This window comes from Gossypium raimondii, chromosome 11, assembly GCF_025698545.1.
Source record: "Gossypium raimondii isolate GPD5lz chromosome 11, ASM2569854v1, whole genome shotgun sequence".
Lineage (NCBI taxonomy): Eukaryota > Viridiplantae > Streptophyta > Magnoliopsida > Malvales > Malvaceae > Gossypium > Gossypium raimondii.
Genome location: NC_068575.1, coordinates 9,532,602 through 9,552,007, shown reverse-complemented (window position 1 = coordinate 9,552,007; position 19,406 = coordinate 9,532,602). Strand labels below are relative to the sequence as shown.

Here is a 19,406-nt window from a genome sequence, read left to right as displayed (position 1 = left end):
CCACCGATTTCTAATCCCTCTCTTTTGCCCAAATTAACTGCCTCTTCAGTTTACCCTCCCTGTTTTACCCTCTGCCTCTTCTGTTCCACTTTGCCTCTTTTGTTCCTTCCTTCTAGCTTCTACCGATTTGCCCTAAGCGTACATACGAACTGGAAGTGGCAGCTGTTCCGTAGAAGAGGAAAGGAAAGCCTTGAAAACTAAGAGCCACCTTTCCCAAATTATCCATTCCATAAGGAAGCGCTAAGAGTAACATATGGAGACGACGACTCATCGGACTTCGACTCCGACCACTCCCCTACGCTGTCTCTTCCCGCCAATTCCAATCCCGAAACGGAGGAGACGCTGTCGTCTCCTCTCCCTCCGCCTCCTGTTTCTCTCCTTCACCCTCCCAATTCCCTTGGTAATTCAAACTGCAACAAATTTCCCATGACTTTCTTTTACTAAAATATTTTACTCTTTTTGCTCATCAACTTATTTTTTTTCTTGATAATGAAAAAAAGGATCTTTGGATTACTTACAAACTGGTCAGCCTAGTAGAGTGAGAAGTTTCCCTCACGTCGAAGGCAACTATGCTTTGCACGTTTACATTCCAGGTACTTTTTTTGAATGGCCACAGTTCTTTAATATTGAATTGAATGAATTGCCTTTTTTATTTATTTATTTACTCTGTTAATTATTTCAGTTTTTATACCGTCTATATCAAAGAAAGAGATGGGTCAATTTTTGAAGAGAGTTTCATCCGTGGTTCCCAATCTCCATGTTGTGGATATTGATGTTCCATTGAATACACTGTGTAAAGAAGAACATAAACTTGAACAAGTGGCATTGGGAAGGGAATTCCAGATAAGTTTAGGAAGGACAGTTCCTATTAGAGTTCACCAGATTGACTCTATTGTAACAATGCTTCGCCAGAAACTTCAATTTCAAAAGCGGTTTGATGTTATTCTTTACTGTTATTATGCTTAGTTCCATTGTTAAATAAATAATCTTTGGGTTTTCTTCCTTGTGATTCAAGGATATGGTTTTGATCTTTGTTCTTATTGCAAGTAGGTATTGGATTGATTTTAACAAATGGGAGGTTTTTATCAATGATGATCGAACGCGCACCTTTCTTTCACTCGAAGTCGTTACGGAAGGATTACCCGAGGTAAGTGTGCTGGAGTTTTCCTTTTTTCTTTTACTGAAATTGTAATTCTTTTGCATATTGAGCTTGCTTTCATTGTTTATATATATGGACATCTCAAGTGAAAAAGAAAAGCTAAAGAAAGAGGATGATATACCATAGCTTTATTGCCTATCTTATTTTGTATAGAGATGCTTGGGTTTCCAAGTTATGTTTCTAAAAGTGGTATATAATTTAGAGATTGATGCTTCAGTTGGAGTAAAAACTTCTAAATAATGTTTATTTTGCACTGGTTTGTCATACTGGTCGGGTATTTGTTCTATTCTCATTTCCTGACAATTAAGTATTTAAGTCGTATATGCTCTCAGTAGGATGGCTATCTTATGTAGAACAAATCGGGATGCTCATCTTGCAGTTCTTTTTCTTTTCCCTCTATATTCCACTGTTCTTTTATTTTCAAATAAATGGCATTTACATTGTTGCAATTAACTCACAGATAACTAAGCAAATTCAGGCTGTTAACGAGGTTTACAAGTTTCACAATCTTCCCGAGTTCTATAAGGTCTATGCCGTTATAATTAATTGCCAAGTCTAATCAATACTTCATAAAATGCAGAGCAATGATCTTATTCTTATATCATATTATTTGTCAACCTACAGGATCCAAGGCCTCATATATCATTGGCTTGGGCACTAGGTGACGTTAGTGGTTCCCTTAAGAAAGTGGTCGAGCAGGAAACAAAGTCATCCGTCTTTAGAGGTTCCTTACAGAGTCGTATTTGTACAAGTAAAGTTGGTGGCATTGAGTGTAAAATTGGTAATAGAACACATATAATATGTAAATCTCCCGATCAATGATAGAATCTCTTCAAACTCTCAAGATGCAGCCATCTTAGTTTCTTTATGTTACTTTATCTTTTATTTATGAAAGTCCGGATATAGGATTTGCTATTAGGTCCTTATGGATCATCATAAACGTTTTCCCTCTGTATGTTGCTAACAAGTGTTTTGCTTGTAACCTTGACACTGTAATCATTACCCTTGTCTTACAAAATATCTTCCTTTTTGGTCTGCGACACATTGATTAGACTTTATTTTTCTTGGTGGAGAAAACAGTACAAACACTCTTGATAGTTTGGCTTCTTTATGATGTTCTGAACTGTTTATTTGTGTGCGGTTTTGGTGCTACTTGGAGCTTTATAACAAGTCTAGTAGACTAGCCTAAAAAAAGGTTGACAAGCTTCTGCAATATCAATGGAAGCTGCATATGTCTACCAGGATCTTCCACATCAGAGTTTTTCTTATTTATACACTGTTCATGTATGTGAAAGGTATACATACTACTATGTATATGAAAGTTACATATACAGTCATGTATCTGAAGGATGCAATCTAATGCCTGGAACTGATGTAGGAAAAGTAACCTCTTTGTATTATGTATGGCCAAATGGGATATGTTTGCAAATGTGATCTTCAAGAATGGTAATAGATGTCATTTGCATTAGTCTTTGTCTTTCCTTCTATGTTGTTTTCAGGTTTTCCACGAGTTCTGCTTGAGTTTGCAGTGTGCTTAGATGTGTACTGGGGCCGGGCCAGGCTGAGCTTTGAGGATAATTTCCAAGACAATATTTTTCGGCAGATGTTAATGTCAGTATGATTGACAAAAGCACTGATTTCATTATAATGGTGAAGTCTCTTACGCTACTCGGTGCAATGCAAGTCATTGCGGTGTTGTAAGTGAAAAACAGTGCAACCATACAAATCTGAAGCTCAAATTGCAGGGGGAATTTGCTTGTGAGGATGTTGATCATGGAAAGCGACATTGAAAAATCCATCGAGTTGAAAAATCCCTTTGAACTGTCGCACACTGAATACACCCTTCATATCTCGAAAGCATTTCGTTGATGACGTTGATCCTCCCTTTCATGGCTGCAAAATGGAAAGGAGTCTTGTTCCCCTTACCCTCTACGCCGGACCATAATTCTTGGTCAACATTCATAAGCTCTTTTACAACCTCAATATGCCCATTTACAGCAGCCATATGAAGAGGGTTAAACCATCTTTTTACTTCTTTTGCATACTCGGAAAATTTTATTCGTTTCTGAGATAACTGTTGCATTTGGTATATTGACTGTGCAAAAGCAAACAATTTTCTATGAACAAAAGATGAGAGATTGATGGTCATTTTCAAGAAATACAATAGCTCTCAAGTTTCCTTGATTTTTTTGCTTTCTCGATGTTAACTAATCAGACATTTGCAATGAGGTTGAACAAAGCAGGGGATAAGGGGGTCTGTTTGGTGGAGTCCTCTACTCGGAACTATTGTGCAAATGTTCTCTCTGTTAATTTTAATGGCCATGATACCTTTCCTTCCCTAATTCTTTCTTTTAATGGCATGAAATGCCTCATGTGCCATGATGATATTATTCTGAATAAGTATTCCTGGTATGAAAGCTAATTCGGTCAGTGAAATTAATTTAGGCAGAATTGGTTTCAGTCATGTGCCACGATCATTTTGTAAAGTTTATGATCATACATGTTTGTATCCAAAATTCATTTTGATGTATTTAAAAATTCATAAGTTAATTATGTTTATGCAGAATATAATTCTCAAGTTATATTTTGATTTTAGTAAATTCATATAAGAACATTTTATTATTAAGAATTTTATGAAATTATATATCATTATTAAATTATATTTAATATTAATTATTTTAAATTGTATAAATTCATATAAGAAAATTTATTATCAAGAATTTTATGAAATTATATATTATTATTAAATTATATGTAATAATAATTATTTTAAATTATACAAATTTATATAAGAAAATTTATTAGTTATAATTATTTTAAATTTTATTAAATCATATATTTTAATTAAAATATATTTAATATTAATTATTTCAAATTATCTTTTATAGTATCATATATTATGATTTGAGTAAATTCATATAAGAATATTAATTATTAAGAATTTTATTAAATTATATATTTTAATTATAATATATTTAATAATAATTATGTTAATTTAAATTTTATAGTATCATATATTATGATTTGAGTAAATTCATATAAGAATATTGATTATTAAGAATTTTATTAAATTATATATTTTAATTATAATATATTTAATAATAATTATGTTTAAATATGATTAAATTATTTATTATTGATAATAATAATCGTATTAAAATTTAAATAACAATAACAATAATCATTTACCAAAACAAATTTATGCTAAGGGTATTCTAGTCATTTTAGTTTTTTTCATTATGCTATTACACCTCTATTCCATTCAACCAAACACAAGATTACTATTACGCCTCTATTCCATTACATTCAACCAAACAGTTGATTTGCTATTACACCTCTATTCTATTACACCTCTATTTCATTACGCCTCTAATCCAATACAGCGAACCAAACGTGCCCTTAGTATCGAATAGTTTTTATTTTGAAATATTTAATTCAAATCCAGTTGTGAGAAATTTAATATTTTTAAGAAAAATTTTCTATTTGAGTGTTGCAAACAAATAAAATAGTTTTGATAAAGTTTTACCTCATTTAAAAATTCTATCTAACTCAATTTTGAACTTACTTGAGAATCTCTATGTAACACCCCTAACCCTTATCCGTCACCGGAATAGGGGTACGGAGCATTACCAAAAATCTATAACATAAAAGACATTTATTTCTAAACATTAGATAAATCATATCACAATTCAATTAAATACATGCATATCGTCCCTTATTCGAGCCATCGAGGCCTTAGAAACACTTTAGAAATGATTCGAGACTAAATAAAAAACAATCAGAAAGTTTAGGAAAAAGTCAGAAAATTTAAACTGCAGGGGTCATACGGCTGTGTAACCAGGTTGTGTGGCTCACATGGCTAAGACACACGTCTGTTTCTCAGGCCGTGTAACATTCAAAATGGCCTCACATGCCCATGTGCCAGGCCGTGTGCTAGACCATGCAACTTTTGAAAAATAACCATTAACAACCTACATGGGACACACACCCGTGTCTTAGGCCGCATGGACAAGAAACAGGCCAAAATCAAGCTTTTTCTTTCACTCAATTTCAACGATTACCAATATGCCAAATGAACCTATGATCAATGCACCAAAACATGCCAAAATATGCATAATAAGACCATTTCAATATACCATAAGCCCATTCAACCAATATGCCATTTAGGCACCTCAATCACAACCAAGCATTCATACTTACATTTGCATCAAAAGGATCATGTTTCATCCAAACAAACTTAACTAAATTCTATATCAACACATAACCTAATTGACCACATTTCAACCATGCCAACACATACCACTTTGGCCATTTAACCCATGCATCAATTTGGCAATAAAAACACCAATCATCAAAACATCAAATGCCAAAAGCACACCAATCATATTACTATATTTACAAGCCAAACATAACAACTAGTTCATCAAACACAAGTTCACATCTACATGCCATTATAACCTTGATCAAGATATCAAATCTACCGATATAATCGCTGGATAGTGTGATAGATCACCGACAAGCTTCCAACCTGACCGAGCTTCCAATAATCTGTAAAGTAAGAGAAAGATGACTACGTAAGAAATGAATGCTTAGTAAGCTCGACGAAATAAAATGATAAATTTTACCAAAGTAAATACAATAGTTCAAACAATAATAATCAACCATGAGAATTCCCTATCATCCACAATTTCAACCAATGAATTCATCTATGTTTAGATCAATATTCAATAAATAGCAAATCTTTCAAATTCATTAAACAAATTACCTTATAGAGATTTTCCATTTGAAGAATGACTTACGGATAAGAGTACATCGTTAGATCAACCAAACATACCAGACAGAAGCTCATAAGAGCTGATCCAACCGAAACACACCAGACAGAAGCTCATAAGAGCTGATCCAACTGAAACACACCAAACATAGAGTATAACACGAGAGTTCACAACAAATGTTGAACATTGATTTACTCGGGTAATATACAGATATCTCCCTCCAATACCATCTCCACTCCAAGCCCCCGTAACACACCAAATCACAATTATACTCTATCCTGCTTTGAATCCAAACTGAGTATCAAATTCAATATTATATCTCAAATTACCATTAACTATCAATAATTAAAAATAAATATACAAGTTGTACCATGTTAATCTACTCAACAATTCATATTGATGTTAAATTCTAACCATACGAACTTACTTGGCCAAATCACAGAAATGTCAAAGTATAGGGGCTATTTGATAATTTTTCATTCTCCTCGATTTTCTATTCGATCTTGATCATGCAATGGTATAGCCATAGCCAAAGAAGCATGTCCATGGTGAATTCGGTGGTGAACAAAACCAAAAATGAAGAAGAAAACCTTATGTTTTCTTATTTTAACATTATTATATTATTTTAATATTAGAAAATAATATATAAAACATATAAAATTAAAGGAAATTAAAACTTAAACCGTCCACCATCTTAAGAATGAGTAATTTACCCATTAAAATTTAAAGGAAATTAAAACTTAAACTTTTACACTAATAGCGATTGACTTTTTCAACTATTACGATTTAGTACTTTTTGCTTAATTAACTATCGAAACGTTAAAATTTCTTAATGAAACTTTAACAAATTCACATTAAATAAAATAAGAGATTGCTTGCAAGTTAATTTAAACACAATATATTTTTTTCTAGAAGATTTAACATTTATTAGTATAAATAAACTCTTTTACAACATTAGAAAACACATTCGTTAAAATATTAGAACTCATAACACTTTTGGAGGAGAATTTTGCGTTTACGTGTTTGGTTTTTTTATCTCCATCTTTTGTACTCTTCGTTTTTTTGCTATTATAGTAAATTATCTTTACTCGTGATTTTTTATCCTCTTTAGAGGGGTTTTTCCATGTTAAATTTGTGTGTTTAATTTCTCAATTTCTTCCTCTATTTTTATTTATTCGTTGCTTAATTGAGTCAATCCCTAACAATTTTATTTGTTCTTTATTTTCAATCTTTTTTATTTTATAACACGTTACCAACACTATTCTTTTTTATTTTATAATATGACCACTCCAAATCTGTTGCTTAAGTTGTTGTCGATTGCCTTCTAGAGCTATTACAATTTCTATCTTTAATTGAGGCCTGCGCACTATGGATAATAATTATCCAAAGAAATTAAATTTATATAATCCATACGTAGGTGATGATGATGTTAAAGAACTTTAGTATATTTTACTATGATTTATTTATTATACAATGTTTATTATAACATGTTAAACATTTTCTTTAAATATAATTTTTTTCCTTATTTTCCTCTTTTTATGCTTACGCTAATTGTACAGCCCAATATATTGCCCGGGCCCACTACCCAAAATTTCAGTACCAAACCCATCTAATCTAAAAACCCCATCAGCCCAATTACAATTAAACCAAGCCCAATACCCAAAAACAAACCCTAATAGCCCAAATCACAAAAGAACAAAAATAAACAAAACCCTAGGTGCGCCGCACCTAGGGCTCTCTGTCTTCTGACTTCGGCGCCGCCTCCACTGCCACCATCGCTCTGCTTTGGCCAGCGACGTCCCATTGCCATCACCCCACTTGCATCATCAAGTACACGCAAAGCAACCAAAGCGATGTGAAAGAAGAAAAAGAAATAAAAGAATATTTTTTGTATTTTTTGGGGGGGTAGGAGAATCGGTTTAAAAACCGACCTTGGCATCTGTAATGGGGCTTTTTTGATTTTGTAAGAGCACTTTAGCAAAAAATATACAAAAGATTCAAAACAAACGAATAGATTTACACCAAGGTGGTTTCCGCTTAGATTTCTTTTATTTTATTACTTATTTACTTTTGTCTTTTTTCTTTCTCTCCAAAAAAGAGAGTTCATGTTCGAGCAAAGAAATATATAAAAAGAAAGGTGCGAAAAGGGGGAAAAATACCTTTTTCTGAAATTTTCGGCCATCGTACACGGTGGCCGGCGCGACGCCAGTTTTTCTTTCTTTCTTCTGTTTTTTTTTCTTTTCAATGTTCAAATGATTTTTTTTCTCAAAACACTAATTTTTATACCCCAGTGAAACGGCGCCGTTTTGGCTCAACTCCAAAACACCCAAAACGACGTAGTTTCACTCCCAGTCCTGCGCGGTGACCCAACCCAGGGGGAGGATCCGCGTGTTTTCTTTAAATGAGTTATTTATGCACGCAGTCCCTCCTATTTTTCAACGCATTACAGTTTGGTCCTATTTTGCTATTTTCTTTTATTTCTAATTCGGCCCCAAAGTTTTATTTTTCTCTCAATTTAGTCCACTGCAGATGCTTTTTGGGACTTTGGTTTATTCTTGTTTTGGCCCTTCTACTTTTCGCCTCACATTTTAATCCCTTACTTTATTTTATTTTGATTTCATACGAGATTTCGTTTCCATTTTGATTTAGTCCTATTATTATTATTATTATTATTATTATTATTATTATTATTATTATTATTATTATTATATATAGGAGTATATTTTTTATATTTTTATATATACTTATATACATATCTACTTTTTATGTATTGTATAATTTTGTACATATCCATATACATATTTATATATGTATTTTATTTTCATATATATATATATATATTTACATATTCTTCATTTTTTTAAATATCTATTTTATATATGTATTTTATATTTTATGATTCATATATATATACCTATATGTATATACTTTTCATATTTTAATTTACATACGTATATATGTATGAATATGCTTACTTATATATATATTTTTATATAGTAATTTTAAAATATATACTTATATATATTTTTATATTTTATAATTTTATGTATATACATATATAGTCCCTTTATGTACATACATATTTTCATATTTTATAAATTTCATATCTTTTCCTTTATTTTTATGTTCATTTATGTATTTAATTATATGTTTATTTCTATGCTTTAGTTTATTTATTTGTGTATTTGTTATGGTATATGCATGATTGATTTATTATTCGTTTTTGTTCATTTTATTTACATAATCATGTTTATTACTCCATCATACATATAAATATCATACTTCAAAAAAAGGAAAATATTTCTAATTGAGGCAATATTTAGCGTTTGGAAATTGAGAAACGTGCCCTAAGGTCTTTGGGTGTCGATTTTCTCGTTCAACCAAATAGCTAAATATCCTTTTAAAATTTTACAATAAGGCAATGTTTTGCGTTTGGAAATTCGAGAAAACATGCCCTAAGGTGCTGGGTGTCGATTTTTCTCCTTCAACCAAATTGCTAAATATCCTTTCAAAAATTTCAAAATAAGGCAATGTTTTGCGTTTGGAAATTCGAGGAACGTGCCCTAAGGTGCTTGCCAAATATCCTCTTGAATTTTAATCTATGCTATTCGAGTTTTTTCAAGGATCGTATTTTTAAAATTCTTCAAAGTTTTCAATTTTTGACATCAAGACATTAACTAATCAACTAGGTACCAATTTTGGGCGTTACGAGGGTGCTAATCCTTCCTCGTATGTAACCGACTCCCGAACCCGTTTTCTGAATTTCGTGGACCAAAATCGTTGTTTTAATAAAATCAAACTGTTTGTTAAAAACAACCACTTTTCAAGGTGATCCAATCACACCTCATTAAAAAGGATTGGTGGTGACTCCCGTTTTTTTTGTTTTCGTCAAAACCCAAGTCGACCCCGTTTTCCATCCAAAAAATGGTGTCAACACTAATTTTTTAATTAGATTATCTTCACGTTCGATAAAAAATAATTATTTTGAGTTTGGTTACTATTTCTCTTAATAATATTATTTTAAAAGTTTGAATCAGGTTGTTCTTCAATACAAGAATGTGCTTTTATATTGCATTTTAATTTTAATTTTATATATGCAAGTGGTAATATATAAATAATTGTATTAATATTTAGGGTAAATTATATAAATAGTCACTTAATTATAAAAAATATTTTAGGAATTAAAAGATATACAATTTAAGTACTCAAGTTACATAATTCGATCATTGTAGTCGTTTAAGATTTTTTTGGCATTTTTTAAAGCATTATCCTGTGAATTTAAAAATGAAAGAGTTATCTTTTAATGTGAGTAATTTTAAAAGAGTGATCAAAATGATCGAATTATATAACGTATGCATTTAAATTATAAAATTATAAAATACTTGCCTAAAATTAAAATTTTAAATAATTAAATTACTATAAAATAGTTTACCCTAACAATTATTGAAAATAAGAGAAACTTAAAAAAAGAAGAAGATATTGATAATTTTTAAGAGACATCCATATTTATGTTGATAAACTAGCTAACAACATCAAAGAACACCACTGTCACCACCATTTTCATTTTCACACAAAAATTTTGTTTTTCTTTTTTCCTTTTTGTTTGACCTATTAAAGACTCACCCATTTCTCCACCAAAAAAACTTCTTTGTATCATCTTTTACATCCCATTTCAATCAATCTCTCAAAATTTCCCCCTTTTTTCTGTCTGTAATCGCCCTGAGTTTTGTATCTTCGTTTTTTATCCCCAAAATCCAAGGAGCAAGGCTGCCTTGTTTCCCCCAAGTATTGATTTTTATTTCTGGGGTTTTCCCCTTTATTTAAGTTGAGCCCCAAAAATTATTTTTCTCAACATTTCGTAAGGATCTGAGCTTGACCCAACAAGTTGTTTTGAGGATATTTGATCTGCGAGTTCTTTTGTTTTTGTTGGTACATGTTTTTTTCCTAAGCTTGTTTGATGATCAGTTTTACCCTTGATTATTTATATTTGATGAAAATTTGAATGATCTGTTCTAGAATTGTTTGGTTACTGAGAACCTGATCTTAACTGATTGTGAAATGAAAAGTTTTTATGTGAAAATTTCAATTTTTCTGGTTCTTATATCATATTTTGGGGGTGATGAAATTTGAATATTGCTGATTGAGCATTGTTGTTTTGTTTGATAGATTTAAAGAGCTGAAATATTATTTCTTATATTGTAAATTTTTTATGTTTATTTTGTTTGATACTGAATGACTGATTCCCGCGATCTATGAAGTTTGATTTTTTTATTATCAAATATGTGATGTACTTGCATTGATTTTTGTATGGTTGCAGCTACATTTGCTTTGTAATTGGTAAAAATAAAATCTCTTTTGAAGGGTATTTGCTAAATTGTCTATTTGGTATCCGCTTTGAGAGAAATCTAATGGATGATTTATAGCAAGTATTGCATGTTTCCACATTTTGGTAAATTACTCAATGATTGTGTTTTTATTGTTTATAATTTGGTATCTGGCAATGTCATGACAGCAAAAGCTTATGTAAATCTTGGTTTTTTTTTTTCATAAGGGCGCGTTAAAAAATTTCATTACTTAGTCATTGATCATTTGATCTTTGCAAATCTGCGGTGCTTTGCTATATGTGTTTATTAGTTTCTATGTTGGTAAAGTTGGTTACTTTTTGGTTACAGGAGATCTGGAGTGGTGCTGAGGGAAGTCGGGCAATGTGAATTGCATGGAGTGAGGATGCCAGAATTGCGAAGTGGAGCCCGGAGATCGAAACGCCTTGGTGATCTTGAGCCTCCTTCTCAGCCTGTTGTTCAAGCAGAGAATTGGGTACTGCCTGCTCAAAACAGATCAAGGAGGAGAGTTGGTGGAAGAGGAAGGGGTAATGCTGTAGGTGTGGCCAAAGGACCCTCACCAGCGGTACCCACAAGGCCAAGAGCTGCTGGTAGAGGCCGGGGCATTAGGTTGACAGATTTTGACCCTGAGCTTTGTCAAGTTCTTCCTGAGGCTGCACCTTTGGCTGCGGCTGAACCTGTTTTCAACCAAGCAGAGGTAGTGGCAGATAAAGATATTGCGATGGAGGGTGGAAGTGGTGACAAAATAGTGGGAGTTGAAGAAGAAGCTAGCACAACCCCGGTTCCTGAAATGGTGCTTCATATTACTAATTTAATATTTCCTTTTTGCTAGATATATTTATTTTTAGCTTAAGTCTTCCATATTAAGTTGCCTCACTCTTGATGAGAAAAGCAGCTGAGTACAATTTTTTTCCTGTATGCTTTTTTTCAGTTAAGAGCTGACTATGTTGCTAATACAATTTCAGATATAGTGGTTTCTTTATTTCAGCATTTAAAATTTGCTGAAAACTATTTGGATAATCATTTCTGTTTTGAGTTTATCATTAGTTTCTTACCAACAAAAACATTCCTCGTTAGTGTCGTTCTTCTTAAGGAAGCTCTTGACTGAATATCACTTTGTTACTCATTGCAGGTACAAGTGGGCAATTCTCCTGCATATAAGGTAGAAAGGAAATTGGGTAAGGGTGGTTTTGGCCAAGTTTATGTCGGCCGAAGGGTAAGTGGCGGTAGTGATAGAATTGGACCAGATGCAATTGAGGTATGGCTTGGAAACTCATGCCTTGTTTAAGGGTTTTCCAGGTTAATCCACTTGGGATGTAATGTTATGAGATGTTTTCATCACAGGTAGCCTTGAAGTTAGAGCACCGAAACAGTAAAGGTTGCAATTATGGTCCACCTTATGAGTGGCAAGTCTACAAGTATGGCATTTTTATCATAAAAATTATTAAACATTACTATCTATTTTGGTGCAGTGAGGAAATTCTAACTGTTTTCCTTTTAATCTAATTGTGAAATGAAAAGTACCCTAAATGGATGCTATGGGATTCCTGGGGTGCACTACAAGGGTCGCCAGGGAGACTTCTACATTCTGGTGATTTTTCATTTTCATTTTGTTTTTGTTTTTAGCTCTGTAGTGTCTTAACTCACTAATTACTTAATGTATCTTACAAAACTATAATGAATGTTTCAGGTAATGGATATGCTTGGTCCTAGTCTCTGGGATGTTTGGAATTCTCTAGGACAATCGTAAGAAATAGAATCTTCTTCTTTTCTCTTTGCTGTACCTACCCGTACATTTCTACCCGAGTACATATGTCTGCTATACTCTTTCAGCTTTGTAACATGTTGTACTGTGACAGGATGTCACCAAATATGGTTGCCTGCATTGCAGTGGAGGCAATATCAATTCTTGAAAAGCTTCATTTAAAGGGGTTGGTCATACATTACCCTTCTGCATTTTACTAAATTCACCTTCCTGTTTTGCATAGTAGCAACTTATTGTTATTGTTTATTGTCTGCTTGAAGAAAGGTTTGTGCATGGCGACGTGAAACCTGAGAATTTTCTATTAGGTCAACCAGGATCAGTCGATGAGAAGAAGCTATATCTTATTGATCTTGGTTTAGGTATATTTGCCTCTGTCCTCTCTTCCCTGCTAATTGTATTTTCTTCCTGAACTGTCAACCATGATCACATCATGGTTAACTACTAGTTTATATTCTCTTCAATGGAAGATTTCTATTTTATTTTCAGTCATGTCTTATTGAATTGTAATAAATGCTATTCAAGATTTAGTACTTATTACTGCCTGCCTCCCATGTTCTTGGATCAGCCTCTAGATGGAAAGATGCACACTCTGATAAACACATTGATTATGATCAGAGGCCTGATGTATTCAGGTGCGTATACCTGTTTTTTTTTAAATGTCATTAATTATTGCTTAAGCTTGGTATTAATATCTTTGGATATTTCTTCTGTCAGGGGAACAATTAGGTATGCTAGTGTACATGCTCATTTAGGTCGGACTGGAAGTCGTAGGGATGACCTTGAGTCATTGGCATACACATTGATATTTCTCATAAAAGGACGGTTACCATGGCAGGGTTATCAGGTTTCGTTTGTTGTTTTGATTGATGATTTACATAATCTGATTTTATTTCCTGCCTGAGTTATTCTTGTTTACTTTTTGGAACTGCACAGGGGGATGACAAAAGTTTTCTGGTTTGCAAGAAAAAGATGGGTACATCTCCAGAGTTGATGTGCTGCTTTTGTCCTGCCCCGTTCAAGCAGTTTCTTGAAGCTGTTATAAATATGAAGTTTGATGAGGAGCCCAATTATGCCAAGCTCATATCCTTCTTTGAAAGCCTAATTGATCCATGCATACCATTGAGACCAATTAGAATTGATGGAGCTCTTAAGGTTGTTGTTTTCCCCCCTCAATTAAACTGGATTGCATAGGGTATTCAAATGAACAACCTTTCTCTGTTTGCTTTTTGTATAAATAGGTTGGGCAAAAGCGTGGAAGATTAGTCATTAATTTGGAAGAAGATGAGCAACCTAAGAAAAAAGTACGACTGGGTAGTCCTGCTACTCAGTGGGTTTCTGTTTACAATGCACGACGTCCCATGAAGCAGCGGTAAAGTTGCATTTTCTTGTTAAATATAATATTCATTTGTACTTCTGCTTTTATCATGTACCACTCTATCATTATATCTCCACTGCTGGGTTTAATTGAGTGGTATGAATATCAACATTTGCCAGAAGCCATTCAGGCATTGCGTTAATCTCGTTGTTTCTGCATGTTTTCATCTTCACAGTAATATTGTAGCATATTTGGAGAACACTTCCCATTATTGATGTCTCATATGTGATGACGAAACATATATGGTGTTCAAAGTTGAAAATGGTCCACTCAAATCAGATTGCCGCTCTTTGATGTTGTTTTTATGGTGCATGCTTCTTTGTTAAAAATATGAGATATTGAGCCATGAGGTTTACAAATTGTTCTGCATAGAGTTTGTTCTTTGTCGGGTAGTTCTCAAATGTTGTTCCACGTTTCCGTAACTTTTTATCAATCTTGTAGATATCACTACAACGTAGCAGATTCAAGGTTGCATCAGCATGTAGAGAAGGGTAATGAAGATGCATTGTTTATTAGTTGTGTGGCTTCAGCGGCAAATCTCTGGGCCCTGATCATGGATGCGGGAACAGGTTTCACTTCCCAGGTTTATGAATTGTCAGCAGTCTTTCTGCACAAGGTTATTATTCTAAAGCACTAGTTCCTGTCAATTTTTCTTTTCGGATTACATACATTTTGACTTACTTTAATATCCCAATTGGATTTCATTAGGATTGGATTATGGAGCAGTGGGAAAGGAACTACTATATTAGTTCAATAGCTGGAGCAAATAACGGGAGTTCCTTGGTTGTTATGTCGAAAGGTTGGTAATTTCCTACCAAATATATTTATGCCACTGAATTTTCTAAGACCATAGTCTTGCACTAACTTCATATTTACAATTTAGCCTGGATGATACACTTCCAATTTATGTGCATATTCCTGTACCTGCTGCGAAGATGCTGCAGCCATTGATAGCTTGATGATTATTAACAGATGAATTTGAATATATTTTCAAATCAGCCTAGAGATTGTATCATTGAGGCTTGTTTGATGTAATTAAACCTTAAGCAAGGAAGTGCGCGTAACGTCTAGCTTTGTCAGCTGCAAGCTGAGATTGGCTAAAGTAATGAGTTTTGAGCATGCCTCAGATTGTTACTAAGCTGCTTTCGAAATTCTGTGATTTGTAGGAACTCCTTACACTCAGCAGTCCTACAAAGTAAGCGAATCTTTTCCCTTCAAATGGATAAACAAGAAGTGGAAAGAGGGGTTTCATGTAACATCAATGACAACTGCTGGGAGTCGCTGGGGTGTAGTGATGTCGAGGAACGCTGGATTCTCTGACCAGGTATTCCTTTCTTTTGCTCTTTATGTACATCTATTTCTCTACTGCCCTCCATTTCCAAAATAGCTGGTTATAACTTCATTGTGTATTTAATTTAATGATTCAAGGTTGTGGAGCTTGATTTTTTGTATCCAAGCGAAGGAATACATCGGCGATGGGAAAGTGGTTACCGGATAACATCTATGGCTGCGACCGTAGATCAAGCTGCCTTCATACTGAGCATTCCAAAACGAAAAACGATGGATGAAACTCAGGAAACTCTTCGCACATCTGCCTTTCCAAGCACCCATGTAAAGGTGGGCATAAGCCGATATTCATCCCCTTGTTATCTTTTTAAAACCTCTGGCAATGCAGTTTTTAACTTGTTCATGCATTAAAAGCTCCACCTCTTTGAGGAGTTTAGTTTTTGAATATGTGACGATTATTCACTGTTTCTGGTGGTGTTATTGTAGGAAAAATGGGCAAAAAATCTCTACATTGCATCGATTTGTTATGGGCGGACGGTCTGCTAACTCTGGACTGTAAATTACGAGAGTCCAAAAATGTTAAAAATCTGAAGCTGTTGAGGTATATTTGGTGTTGAGATAATGGGTGGTGGGGGGTTAATTCAGCTATAGAAACCTCTCATATGTAAAAAGGGAGAAAGAAAAGAGCACAAATACAAATTGAGAACCTCAGAAAGTAATGGCAGCTGTTTATTGAATCATAAAATGCTTTGAATTTATTATAAATGGCTGCTACTAAATTGCAATTGTTTTTTCCTTAAGTTGGAAACCATTCAGCTTCACACCGCGGGGGTTCTTTTCAATATACTCATCATCCTCTTCATTCACATTGCTGATCTTATTTATTAATTACGAAAATCATTGTGATTAATCATAAAAATAATGGGAAGTCTGACCACTTCTCCATCCTTTATTACTTCCTTTGATTTCCCCTCGAAACAAATCTGCCCAAGAAATGCATTTTGACATTTCAGAATATGGTTTATAACTCAATTGTTTTTTGTAGTTAGACTATTGGTTTTCAGATTGATTATCGATTTAATAATAATTAAATAAAAGATTTATAAATCGGGTATAGTACCAATAAAGTTCTATTTTTGAAACTATTTATAGAAATGGGTCGTTCCAAAAAAGAATAACGGGTATGGATTGAAAATTCAAAAACGTGCTGACGTGGACGCGTTTTTAGGGGATAACGCAGAAAAGCGTTGACGGGATTGTATTTTTCTTGTGTCAGGCAAAAGCGCATTGACGTGGACGCGCTTTAGTAAAAAGCCCTGACGGGGACGCGTTTTTCCCCCTGTAATCCCCCAACAGTCATCTCCAACGGCCGTTTAAAAAATCTGACCGTTGGGCACAACGGTAAGGAAAAAAAGATAATAAAACCCCCACCCATTTTTCACACCAATTTTATATTTTTTTCAAATTTCTCTCTAAATTTCTCAAAAAAGCTCTCTAAAATTTTAATTTTTGTTTGAATTAGTATTTTTTTTATAATTTCTAAGAAATTTGATCGTGTTAGCAAAGACTCGACAATTAATTCGTCTCGATGATAAACATATCTCTGTTGACCAAATGAAAATGGTAAGGGTTAATTTTACTTTTAATATTATTTAATATTTTTATTTTATTTTTATAATTCAATTAATATTTTTTTATAATTTTTTTATAATAGTCGGTAGATCGAGTGTTACAATGTTTTATTTGTAATCTGCCTGGTCCTCCATCATCGTTGATTGAAAATTACTTGAGTGAAGCGGGTTTTGGCATATGACCAATATAGGCCGAGAGTGAAAGTTGGACCCGAAACTCATTAGCGCGTTTGTGGAGAGGTGGAGACCCGAGACGCACACATTCCATCTTCCATGTGAGGAGTGTACCGTTACTTTAAAGGATGTGCAATTACAGTTGGGGTTATCGGTGGATGAGTCCGTACTCATCGGGCCCGCTCAATCTGCTGATTGGGGAGCCATATGTTATGGTCTTTTAGGTGCAATTCTAGATATTATTTACGGAGGCCGGATCGATATGGGCTAGCTATGAGAGACATTCCTGGTGCCAAGGGATGGTTCGACTGAAGTACAAAGAGTACGATATGCTAGGGTGTACATCCTTCAGATCATCGGAGGTTATCTGATCCCGGACAAGTCACGAAACCTCGTACATCTAAGGTGGCCGCTAAAACTCATCGATTTTAGAGCAGCTGACGAACTCAGTTGGGGGTCTATCGTGTTGGCGACATTGTACCGAGAGATGTGTCGAGCGACGCAACCAAATAAATCAAAATCAGAGGTTGCCTCTCACTGCTACAATCATGGACTCGGTTTCGCTTTCCATTTTTACGTCCTCAAGTGGACCATTTGTATACATTCTCACTCTTAATAAGGTAAAATTTATTTTAGATTTTATAATTATTAAATAGATTTAAAATAAAATTTTATGCTAAAATTTTATTTAAATAGGTGGAACCATTCGTCGAGTTACGAGAGAATACCTACCGCTCTTGAAGATATACAACTTCTATTAGACCAACGGTCGGAAGTGCATTAAGTATTTATTTCATTTTGAACTATATAGACATAACATAGTCAATTTCGTATTTAGTATTTTCTATATAACTAATATTTTTATCACGTTCATATAGTTTCAATGGATATCATACGAGGATCCGGCAATTCGGGCAGTAATTCTAGATGAATTCCTACAGAATCTGAACATCTGGCACATTAGGGTTCGATTGGTCAGCTACGCTACCATTGAGATGCACCAGACAGATAGAGTGTTGCAGCAATTTGAATTTCGAAAACCGATTCCCGTGGCACCTGAAGTGCTCGATGATGAGCACAAAATCGACTTACGACGACCAGATACGCATTGGCGACTTTTCCACTCGAAATATATCGAAATGTGGGAAAATCGGTACGATAATATACCTACTCGCAAACCGATTATCGTTCCGAAGTTAGCGTGTGATCCAGATTATGTGCCATGGTTTAGGATCCATGGCAAGCCATATTTGCCCTCGGAAGAGGAGAGGCATCGGCTAATTTGTGTCGAAAGAGAACGACAGGGCCCTTTAAATCCAATGACAAGGGATGGCGAGGCGGGTGCATCAATAGCGCCTATGCAATCACTAGTCCCAATGAAGCAAGCGATGATACCTACACCATTGCCTTTTCAGACTATGCAAGGTGCGTATCTTAACCCTTATGTGTATCCTAATCCTTATATGTATACTTTTTCCAGTCTTATGCAAGGTTGGCATGTATGACCCAGTGCAACTCATTTCCTGATGACTCCGAGTCAACCGATGATATATAGGCCATCGTCCAAGGAGGGACCATACCAGACACCGTCGGAGAGCTCAACTCATTTCTAATCCCCATTGCCTTATAAGATTCAAGCCGGTTACATTCATTCGCCGTGGGTAATGCAAACACCTCCGTGATCTTTGTTCTATCAAGGTGGGTCATCTTCCCAACACCCACAACCATAAGCTGATCCCGAACAACCACAACCCCGACCAAAAACTGAACCCAGAAGGAATCCAGCACGTAACTATCGACCACTCCTATGTGGCACTGATTTCGACCGACACATGCATTGATTTATTTTTGAATATTTTTGTACAAATTATTTTTATATTGTTTCATTTAATAAAATAGAA

The 19,406-nt window shown here is 34.2% G+C and overlaps 2 protein-coding genes across 3 annotated transcripts; both read left to right on the top strand.

The window, feature by feature from the left end:
• Positions 1–201: 201 nt before the first annotated feature.
• Positions 202–2,003, top strand: LOC105801247 (uncharacterized; the record flags this gene model as incomplete). The annotated part of the gene is made up of 6 exons (XM_012632570.2): positions 202–400; positions 501–593; positions 683–932; positions 1,051–1,147; positions 1,620–1,685; positions 1,784–2,003. Coding segments are annotated over 6 exons (903 nt in total), but the record flags the coding sequence as incomplete, so codon positions are not given.
• An 8,456-nt stretch (positions 2,004–10,459) lies between these two features.
• On the top strand, positions 10,460–16,521 carry LOC105804767 (casein kinase 1-like protein HD16). 2 transcript variants are annotated; one of them, XM_012637519.2, is made up of 17 exons: positions 10,460–10,789; positions 11,604–12,066; positions 12,406–12,531; positions 12,618–12,691; positions 12,795–12,864; positions 12,964–13,019; positions 13,133–13,204; positions 13,303–13,397; positions 13,604–13,670; positions 13,753–13,882; positions 13,972–14,190; positions 14,277–14,407; positions 14,855–15,029; positions 15,122–15,212; positions 15,580–15,737; positions 15,842–16,030; positions 16,187–16,521. In XM_012637519.2, the coding sequence occupies exons 2-17, from the start codon at positions 11,659–11,661 to the stop codon at positions 16,244–16,246; spliced, it is 2,121 nt and encodes a 706-aa protein (XP_012492973.1). In that variant the 5' UTR covers positions 10,460–10,789; positions 11,604–11,658; the 3' UTR covers positions 16,247–16,521. The 2 variants fall into 2 exon arrangements, with proteins under 2 accessions (XP_012492973.1, XP_012492970.1); XM_012637516.2 differs by having other exon boundaries at positions 10,461–10,860.
• The last annotated feature ends 2,885 nt before the right edge of the window (positions 16,522–19,406 follow it).

What these genes read in the sequence shown, in the direction of transcription:
- LOC105804767 (XM_012637519.2), top strand. Translation starts at nt 11,659, where the DNA reads ATGCCAGAATTGCGAAGTGGAGCCCGGAGATCGAAACGCCTTGGTGAT. An exon ending in TTGGACCAGATGCAATTGAG is followed by an intron (nt 12,532 to 12,617) that starts GTATGGCTTGGA and finishes TTTTCATCACAG; the next exon opens with GTAGCCTTGAAGTTAGAGCA. An exon ending in TACCATGGCAGGGTTATCAG is followed by an intron (nt 13,883 to 13,971) that starts GTTTCGTTTGTT and finishes GGAACTGCACAG; the next exon opens with GGGGATGACAAAAGTTTTCT.